The sequence below is a fragment of the Anoplopoma fimbria genome, chromosome 10 (assembly GCF_027596085.1).
Source record: "Anoplopoma fimbria isolate UVic2021 breed Golden Eagle Sablefish chromosome 10, Afim_UVic_2022, whole genome shotgun sequence".
In the NCBI taxonomy this organism is placed as follows: Eukaryota; Metazoa; Chordata; class Actinopteri; order Perciformes; family Anoplopomatidae; genus Anoplopoma; species Anoplopoma fimbria.
The window spans coordinates 23266854-23277561 of NC_072458.1; the positions used below are offsets into that span (position 1 = coordinate 23266854).

The 10708-nt window shown below is 37.8% G+C and overlaps 2 protein-coding genes across 4 annotated transcripts in view; one reads left to right on the forward strand and one right to left on the reverse strand.

Annotated features, from left to right (window-relative positions):
- The first annotated feature begins 1900 nt into the window (after window positions 1-1900).
- Window positions 1901-10233, forward strand: LOC129097729 (uncharacterized). Its single transcript, XM_054606634.1, has 8 exons — window positions 1901-2099; window positions 4049-4306; window positions 6597-6860; window positions 7227-7295; window positions 7769-7810; window positions 8477-8590; window positions 9387-9443; window positions 9528-10233. Exons 1-8 carry the CDS (start codon window positions 1901-1903, stop codon window positions 9731-9733), a joined length of 1209 nt encoding a protein of 402 aa, XP_054462609.1. The 3' UTR covers window positions 9734-10233.
- Window positions 10234-10379: 146 nt separating this feature from the next.
- The window catches only part of LOC129096923 (uncharacterized), an 11554-nt gene continuing 11225 nt past the window's right edge, over window positions 10380-10708 (reverse strand). The window contains exon 5 of one of the 3 annotated variants that reach the window (XM_054605619.1): window positions 10380-10708. This exon is cut by the window's right edge and continues 277 nt beyond it. The gene's annotated coding sequence lies outside the window, so the exon portion shown is untranslated. The other 2 variants (XM_054605618.1, XM_054605620.1) reach the window with 2 other exon arrangements.

The window sequence follows — 10708 nt, forward strand, 5'->3', positions numbered from 1 at the left end:
ATATTGATCTTTTTTTCTGTTTCAATAAATAAATAGAAAACCTGCCTTCCTTTGATGTGTTTTTTGTGTGTATTGGCACTATTTCTTTAATTAAAAAACACCTAAAAATTGAGTCCCAAATGAACCTCATTGCTGTGTTACTCTTAAAAGCGACGATTCTATTCTCCCTTTTTTTCTTTTCAAGTTTTGTGTTTTTCAGAGCTAGAACAGTCAAAAAGACATAAATTCTAAGCTACATCGCTTCCCAGTGACTGAAAATACACCCACACACTTCTCAAGAAGGCAGAGAGGGACCATGATGTATGACCTCCATTATTATAATAAAGATATACAAAAATAAAATAAACATGGAAATAAAAAATACAATGAAATACATTTTAAAAAGTGGGAAGAATAGAAGAAACAGAAATATATATGTATTGTTTAGTTATTTATTTGTAATTAATCTCAGTCATTCACATGTTACTTCATGTATTCCATGTGGAAGCATAATAAATGAGTCACATAGAAAAACGTACGTAAAATGTAGCATTAAGAGACACACAACGTACTGTTGATTAAGGTTCAGTTGGATCTTTAGTCATCTGAATTATTGAAAATGTGATTTTGAAGGACGTTTCCTCACTTCTTTCTCACGCCTTGATATCATCTTTTCATGACTTTCAACTTCACGCTGACCACAGACTGAAGTGATCACCACATCCTTCCCTATTTCTATTTAAATTAGTGAAGTTAGTATCTGCTCTGGATTGAGTTGCACACTAACTAACTTTTTTTTCTGCACACATGAGCTCTCTCACATCCACACTCATTTACTTCCTTGGTGCTTTCTACAGGCCTACAAAGAGACACAAAATGACCAGAAAATAACTATGTAGAGACACAAAGCAACTACAAAAACACTAAAAGTGACTATAAAGAGACCAAAACAACTACAAAGAGACTCAAAACGACCACAAAACAGCCATGAAGACACTCAAGCAACTACAGAGAGAAACAACAAAGACAACAAAGAGATCAAAACAACTGCAAAGATATTCACAATGACTATTAAAAGGGGAACAAAACTACAGACATGCAAAATGAGAACCAAAGACCCAACGCAACTATAAATAAACTTAAAATGACTACAAAGTGACACAAAACAACTACAAATACACTAAAAGTGACCACAAAGAAACATAAAACAACTACAAAGAGATCAGAACAACTGCAAAGATAATCACAATGACTAATAAAAGGGGAACACAACTTCAAAGACATGCAAAATGAGAACCAAAGACCCAACGCAACTATAAATAAACTTAAAATGACTACAAAGTGACACAAAAGAACAACAAAGAGACACAAAAGAACAACAAAGACACTAAAAGTGACTATAAAGAGACCAAAACAACTAAAAAGAGACTCATAAAGACCACAAAGTAACATAAAACAACTACAAAGAGATCAGAACAACTACAGAGAGACACAAAAAGACTAAAAATAGATCAAAACAACTGCAAAGATAATCACAATGACTATTAAAAGGGGAAACACAACAATAGAGAGACGGTAAACGAGTACCAAAGACACAAAGCAACTACAAAGAATCTTAAAATGACTAGAAAGAGAGACACAATGTCAACATAGAGACAGGAAATAAATACTAATACATGCAAAAGAACCCCAGATTGGTTTTTGATTGACAGATTGAACAAATTTATAAGGAGAATTATTTTAATCAGAATAAAAATGAAAGGAGAAAATGACAAATTAAGTATAACAGTAGTATAATTTAGTACTCAGGATAATAAGTTTGCAATTCAATGTCAAACAAAAATAGAGAAACTGAAAAAATGACTTGATTTTATCATTTCCAGAATTAAGAAGTAGTACAAACCTCCATTTTTCCAGAAGGATGACGTTCAGATCTGTCGCTGTCACGGGGAAGAGGAAGAGTAGGAACAAGAGGAAGAGCGTCTCTCAGACACCGAAGCTTCAAACTTTGTTCAGCAGCAGTTTGATGTTTTTCCGTCTGAAGATGTTCAGCTTCGTCTTCTTCTGTAATGTTTGGTTCCTGCTCACAGTTCTGATCCGCTGCAGTGGAAACTCTACAGGTACGTTTGTTCTCATATGTTCACATTTTAATATGAACTTACTTAAGTATTTGCACAACGCTAATCTTTAACAACGGTTATTATATTATCGTGGTATTGAGAAGTTTTCTGTGTTGGTGTGTAAAACGTATCTGATGGAAATATGTACACAGTTGTCATTTCTTAATAAAAGACACCTCAAATTTTACAGTTCAAATACTTCAGAAAAATGTCCTTTTTTTAAACTTAAAAAGTAGTTTGTTGCATTAAAACACCAAAAATGAATTTGACTCAACAGAAAGAAGATTGTGTTTTCTAACAGTTGCAAAAAAAGGTTGTTTTATATATAGTATTATATAATAATAAACTCTAAGTATAGCTTCATTTACAGTAAACCACAATGAGGACACTAAGGAAAAAACAACCTCAATCACCAGAAAAAGATCAATCTTTGAACCCTTAATTTCTAAATTAATCTAAGTCTTGAACTAAAAAAAGACTTAGAATCTCACAGTTTAAATACTTCAGTCATTTTTTTCAACAATAAAAACACCCAAAATCGTTTTCATTCAATATAATGAAGATTGTTTTTGTAACAGTTGAACACAAAAAGCATTATTTTTATACAGTGACATAAATTTGAAAAGAGATTGTAAATTTATAATTTACAATAAACCACAATGAGGACACATTGAGGAAAAAACACCTCAATCAACAAATAAACTGATCATGTTTTAACCCTTAAATATTAATATCAACAGACTTCAAGAAAAAGAATAGGTGAAAGTCAAAGGCATTTATTTCTGTGACTTCATGTTAAATGTATTATTATTATTAAGTTCACATGGTATTAGTCCTCACATCTTTTTCCCCATACAGTTCTATACTAATAACAACTTTTAATTATTTCATAGAAACATTTATGCACATTATAAATGTTCATTTTTTCTCATAAATAACCATCCCTCTTTGGAGTCATTTTTAGTCTATCAGACCGTTTGTTTCCTGCGCTGTTATTTGAGGCTGACTGGTCGACGAGACTGGAGCATGTTTCCATGAGATAAAACAGGAAACAGGTCTAAAAACATCAGCAGGATGTGAGTGACACATCGAAAACAGCAGCTGGGAGAGGTCATAAAATCATCAGTCAAAACATCATCATTCAAAGGCACTTTACAAAAAGGGTCAGAGCAGACTATCTGCTGAGGAGACTGAGGTCCTCAGGAGTGCAGGGAGACCTCCTGAGGACCTATTTTGACTCTGTGGTGGCATCAGCCATCTTTTATGCAGTGGTCTGCTGGAGCAGCAGCATCTCAGCAGCAGACAAGAAGAGACTGAACAAGCTTGTCAGGAAGGCCAGCAGTGTGCTGGGGTGTCCACTGGATACGGTGGAGGTGGTGGGAGACAGGAGGGTGATGGCCAAGCTGTCATCCCTGATGAACAACACCTCCCACCCCATGCAGGACACCCTGGCAGCTCTGTGCAGCTCCTTCACCACCGGCTGCTTCACCCCCGGTGGTGAAGGAGAGGTACTGCAGGTCCTTCCTTCCTGCTGCTGTCAGGCTGCACAACCAGCTCTGCTCCCAGCAGACCACAATAATAACATGACAATAATAACATAATAACATGACAATAATAACCTGTGGCATACAAATACACCATGCAATTATAGTTATAATAGTTATTCTGTCTGTACATATAATATTTCAATTATTGTGGATTTTACTGTTTTTTATTGCTTATTTATAATACTTGTTTTTTATTTCATTTTATTTTATCTTGTCTTTCTTTTACTATGTCTCTTGTGTGCACTTTACCCTATGCTGCTGTGATCCTGTAAATTTCCCCTCTGCGGAACTAATAAAGGATTATCTTATCTTATCTTAGTATAACATGAATATGTCTTAAACGTAAACATAATAGAGAGATTAAAGAAAAATAACGAGTTAAGGTTGGTGTCTGTCCTCCAGCAGTGATCCGGTTTTCAGTCCCAGAGAATCACCACATCTGCCTGCCGTGTGCCGGCTCTGACAGCTCCATGGTGATCTGGACTCATCGAGACCAGAAGGTCCTGGTGACCCGACAGGGCCACTGCGAGACCAACGGGGACACCCAACGCTACAGCCTGACCTCCGACGGACACCTCTGCCTCCTGCAGCTCGACGACTCCGATGGCGGGACGTTTAGCTGCAACCAGCGGCCGGTGGCCGAGCTGCAGGTGCTAACAGGTACGCTGGAGGCGGAGCCAGGAGTGGTGCATTATGGGAACAAAAGGGGAAGAGAAGAGAGTGTGTGTAAACTTTTAACCAGTTCTGAAACCATTTTAGTCCTGATCCTCTATGTGACCTCCATCAGTAACCGAGACCATCAGAGGGAAGATTGTCTGTTTCTATAAAGTTATTCTTCACGGCAGCCTCCAACCTGCAGTCGGAGCTCCGGAGGGAGGAGGAGAGCTCAGCTCCCGGCAGCAGCAGTGTCTCCTCCTCCCTCCTCCTCCTCCTCCTCCTCCTCCTCCTCCTCCAGGACTACGCTGCTGGAGACCCAGGCCGTCTTGCTGGGCCCGCTTTAGGGAAGGGAGGCACAGGAGAACCAGAACCAGGACTGAGCGGTGCAAACTGTTAGACTCTGCTGCAGTAAAATGAGAGGATTTCTAAAGGGACTCTGGTGCTCAAAAGCAATACCTCTTTAGTCCACAGGGACCGCCAAAACAAACAAAAAACAATCTTTAGTACCTTTAAACAGTTGGACTGATTGAAGCGTTGAGCTCAGATCAAACCATCGGTTGCAGCAGGGAATTCTCCAGGACGACTTAATATTTAATCTATCGTAGGGAACATATTTGTGTATTTTGGCTGTTGAGTAGCAAGAAATTGCCTTACAACCAGGGGCTGGGAACCACTTAATAAAGACTCTCAATAAACATAAAAAGAAATGCATAAATATAACCAAATATAATGCAAAAGGAAAACCCTATTTTTTTGTTCAAATATGTGTTCAAGTAAAATTATCAGCTTCTCAAATATCGATATTCAGCCTCAAAGATCCAGCTATGTGCAAAACGTTTCTTCCGGTTTTTTATAGAAGCCAACAGAAAACCACGAACCGTCTGGAGGGAAGTAAATCAGTCTGAGAACATATTGTGAAATAGTTTTGACATGCTGCATTTCTTTGGTATTGGAGGATGTTGATGACGTAACAAGGGAGGGACTAGATTTGAAAGTTTAATAATTCAATTTCACACAAACGTCACCCAACTCTTAAATGTTTGAGCTTTTCTTCAACCAAGTGGCACTGTCACAAGTAAAATACTGACTAAACACATATTCAGGACAGATGTGAGGACTGAGGACAACAGTTACAATGAGAATAGTACATTACATCACATTACATTACATTACATCACATTACATTACATTACAGTCATTTAGCAGATGCTTTTCTCCAAAGCGACTTACAGTCAGTAGTATGTTACATATCATTCACCCATTCACACACTGATGACAGGCTACCATCAAGGTGCCACCATCAGACTCTAACTAACATTCATCATCCAGTCCACACGAGTAGAACAGTATCAAAAAAGGAAGTGAAAGGTGTTTTGAGTTTTGAGGGAGTTAGTCACCACCCGGGCAGCCAGAGTCTGAAATCTGAGGCGGACGCTTTCCAGACTGATGACGGATATCGAGGACCCCACAGTGTTTTTGCTCCAGATGCTGACGCTGCACACAGCTGGCCTTTGTGCTTTCATTTGCTTATGATCACAAAGGTGTCAATCCAAATTTGGCGTCCATATATGGGCAGCATTTGATCCACCTTCTTCAGTGACTCAGACAGAATCACAGCTCAGATGTTTTAGTTTTTTTCCATACAAATATAAATAGAGTGATGCAAGGGTGATGCATTTTTGTAGTCAGCATCACACTGGTTTCCTTTGATAAAAAGGCGACGGGCATAATCTCTGTTGCAAACAAACGTTTATGACGCTTACAGGTTTTATCTGTAAGCTTGTGTTAAAACCAAAACGCAAAGCAAATCTTCACATCCTGCAGGATCATTTGTGTTTAATCGTGTCACTCGCAGGAGAGACGCCAGAGAGAGATAATAATGGTGATCTGCAATAAGTTGGAATTCATGCTTTGTCACATACGACTGCCTGACGTCAAGCAAACAACTTTTAAAATGCTCGTTTTCTGAATGGAGTTTGGATCCATTAGTGCACCTGCTCCATTACGACTCCAAATCATGTAATCCAGGCATAAATAGGGTCAAAATGTTATTGTTTAAACTAGTATATGGTTCATACTTTGTCCGGTCTCTGTACAAATATGAGGAAACGTAGAGCTCTGTGCACACAAAGGGCTTTTTTTTTTTAATCATTAATGATTTAATGTCACTGATGGGAACTGAAAGTGTTAATGCTGACTCACTCACAGGACTCATTTCTGCAGCTCTCTATATAGGAGAAATAAGTATTTTACACAATTACCCATAATTCCTCTGCTTCTCTTGCCCCCTCAGGCTTGGACTTCCTGGTGTCTGCAGGCCGGACGCTGCTGCTCCCCTGCAACGGTTCCTCCAAACCCAAAAAGAGGTGGTCCCATCAGAGGGAAGGGAGTACGGTGAAGACCGTCCTCACCAAGTTCAGAAACGGAACGGTGAAACCAGAGAGGAGCCGGATCAGCCTGGAGCACGAAGCCCTGCAGATCCAGGACCTGCAGCCGGAGGACGCCGGAGAGTATGTGTGCAACGGAAAGTCGCAGGGCCGACTCACCGTCCTGACAGGTGGATTCAAAATAAATGTTCCTGGAAAAGTTCATAGAGAAAGAAATCTATTCTGAAAAACAAATACAAGCAAAAACCTCATTGTGCTATGTTTTAAAAAACAATGTGCTTTTATTTTAATGTATTCCTTTAATTGCACTATTTAATTATACTGAGAGTAAATTTTATTAGAGAGAGCTTGTTATTTTTTACCTGATTGATGAGTATTTGTGGTCATATTTCTTACTCAACACTCCCTGTATTCATTTTCAAATTAAAAGCCCTCTGGTGTTTTCATCTCATAACAAGGCTTCTTTTGTTTGAGAATGAATGAATGAGGATTTAAAGACTATCAATTTAAATAAGTTCATGTTTTGGGTTATTCAGAGCAGCCGGAGCCGACCAGCATCCAGAGAACCACCAGCAGAACCACGACAGCTGCTGTCATGGTAACAGGTAGGATGCTTTTAAAGAAGACACTTATTTCTGTTCTTCTGCTAAGTCCTTATTCATCCATCCATCCATGGTCCATACCAGGCATTATTTTGATAAAATTATCATTTTATAGAAGTCAATCTTCACATACTTTTTTCTCTTATTAAGCGTGAACATGGAATGATTTACCAATAATCAAAATTCTTCTTTTTGCATGCATATCACATTAATCACAATAAGGTTTGTCTATTCCAAATGTCATACAAATATGCAATATGCGTATCTAATATGGAGCATGAAAACTGGACTTCATGAAATGAGTTGTCCTGTTTGCCTTTATGTCTACTTTTATTTATTTTATCTGTATTAATATTATTTCTATTTGTCATGTGTTTATAACATCTAAAAGTAATTTTCCTTAAAGCCTCTAACCTTCTAAAAAATTAGAAAATAATAGTTTAATAGTGATGTATTCGTGTGTTTCTGTTCATCAGATGAGGTCGACGTAAAGAAGGAGAAGAAGAGACCAGAATATGGTTAGTCAACACCGCCACCTGCTGTCATATAATGAAATGATTGCCTGTCTGTGGTCTCGTTATTTAAATGTTTACCTGTCTGTGGTCTCGTTATTTAAATGTTTACCTGTCTGTGGTCTCGTTATTTAAATGTTTACCTGTCTGTGGTCTCGTGTTTACCTGTCTGTGGTCTCGTTATTTAAATGTTTACCTGTCTGTGGTCTCGTTATTTAAATGTTTACCTGTCTGTGGTCTCGTTATTTAAATGTTTACCTGTCTGTGGTCTCGTTATTTAAATGTTTACCTGTCTGTGGTCTCGTTATTTAAATGTTTACCTGTCTGTGGTCTCGTTATTTAAATGTTTACCTGTCTGTGGTCTCGTTATTTAAATGTTTACCTGTCTGTGGTCTCGTTATTTAAATGTTTACCTGTCTGTGGTCTCGTTATTTAAATGTTTACCTGTCTGTGGTCTCGTTATTTAAATGTTTACCTGTCTGTGGTCTCGTTATTTAAATGTTTACCTGTCTGTGGTCTCGTTATTTAAATGTTTACCTGTCTGTGGTCTCGTTATTTAAATGTTTACCTGGTCTGTGGTCTCGTTATTTAAATGTCTGTGGTCTCGTTATTTAAATGTTTACCTGTCTGTGGTCTCGTTATTTAAATGTTTACCTGTCTGTGGTCTCTCAGCCATGCTGCTGGTTGCTGTGGTCAGCTTGGCGTTGATGATCTTCCTTCTGACCGCCGTCTGTGTTTTACTGACCAGCAAGAAGTGCAGAAGGAACAAGAAACACAGATGTGAAGGTATCTGATGTGGTTTATTCCATCGTTACTGGATCTACAAGTTGAGCTGTCCCTAGACTTCCTTCCTTCCTTGTTGACCCTGTTCGTCCCTGAACTTTCTTCTAGGAACTTGATACTTGAAAGGCGGCCATTTTAAAACTGAAGTGTAAAATTGGAGTTTAAAGTTTTGGTGCAACAGAATTAAATTGAATCTATATTTAAAGTAAAAACTGTTGTTTAAAGACAGGTTTAAATTTAATCTTTAACTAGTTTTAAACTAGTTGTCAATAAGTTTGGACTAAACTCCAAACTTCTTTTACAGACGGTTTAGTTAGCCCTCACCAGGGTTCACGTATCTTAACTCTGCAGGCAGTTCATTCCACCTCACGGCTTTGTGTTTGTCATCTGTGGGGCCTTATTGTGCTTTACAGAAGTCATGTCCAATCACATGCATTGATCACAGGTGGACTCTAATCAAGGTGAACGTCTCAGGGACGATGAAGAGAAAAGAGAGCAACCTGAGATCAATTACAAAAGAGACTGAATACTTATTTTATTTATCTTTTGCTTTCTTTGTTTCTTAATTCCAAATTTGTTTAATTGTATCAGAGTAGTTATTTATTTCCTGTTTTTTCCAGGTATATTTTTCCATTTGTGTAAAAATAGAGTTTAATTGAAGGAGCTCCATCGACCCCATCCTGAAAATAAACCCGTAAAAATGTTTCTGGGTGAATTCAAAGATCAATATTTTCTTCTTGTATTTCTAAATTTGACATTTAGAATAGAAAATATTCATCTCTCTTCTGTTTGTCTCCAGCACAGAGGCATGAAGACACCGAGCTGCAGCCGTGGACGACGTCCAGCACACCACCCGGTAACAGCACCACAACACCATCACACCTTTGTGTTTCCTTCATCCTCAGGTGTGTGTTCAGCTGACCCACCTGTGTCTCTGCAGAGCGTGAGGTTCATGAGAGTCCAGCTCTGGTGGAGGAGACGATCCACTACGCCTCTCTGGGCCGACAGAACTGGAGGGAGAGACCCGGCAGGACTCCAGCGGACCAGGACCAGGACCACGTCATCTACTCCTCCGTCGTCACCAGACCGGCCAAAAAGAAACGACCTCCGCTGCTTCCTGTCGGGGGAACGAAATGTCACATATGAACCCACGAGAGGCTGTTTCTGATCCCAACTAAACATTTAAAATCACTTCCTACAGTAAAGACATGATGTACATAATGTTCATCATTATTTTTCACTACAGGTGGATATGGTAAAAAAAGAAATGAGCATATATCACTGTGAAACTTTCCCAAATGACTTACATTAAGCATTTGTATTTATGTATGTCAATTTTTCTTTAAATGTATGTTTAAATATGCAAATGAGTGATAGCTTATTAAATATGTTCCAATTTGCACACATTTCCATAACATAAATCTGAACATTGGAAAAAGTAAAGTTCAAAATTGTTTCCTTTTGTTGACATATTAGAGTGAAAGGTTTTTACAGAGGGAATTTATGATATCTCTTTAATATCACTCCATAACATAAATAAGACAAAAAAACGATGTGTTTACTCTGTGGTTTAGGAACAAAATGTTGTATAAATCAGGCTATAAATGATATTATCCATGAGCCGTCCGTTCACAATATTAGACAAGCATAACAACGTTAAAAATGTCAGTTTTGCATTGTTATCCCAAAGGTTTCAAATGTTCATTTTACAATTAAACCACAAATGTTTCACAATGTTAACTCATTAATGACGGGTTTTAAAGATTCAACATGACAGGAGCATTTTTATATCAGAAAGTATTTATTAAAAATAAAAAAGAACGATGTGTTGACAGAAACATTTGAGCAACAGTGAGACATATCACTCCATATAGAGTTTGCACAAATAAACGTGCATTTATACAACAGTGTCACATTTTTACATTCTTCTGTGGTATTTTTGTTTACAGTAATGATTGTAGGGAAAAAGATAGTTCTTCTACAAGAAAAATCAAAGTAGAGCATCATTTTACACAGTATATTGCATTTTAATATGAAGAAAAGATAAGAGAAATAGCTTAAAATTGATTGATATTTGAAAAATAGAGATTTTGTTTCTCCAGCATATTAAAGATTTCAGCC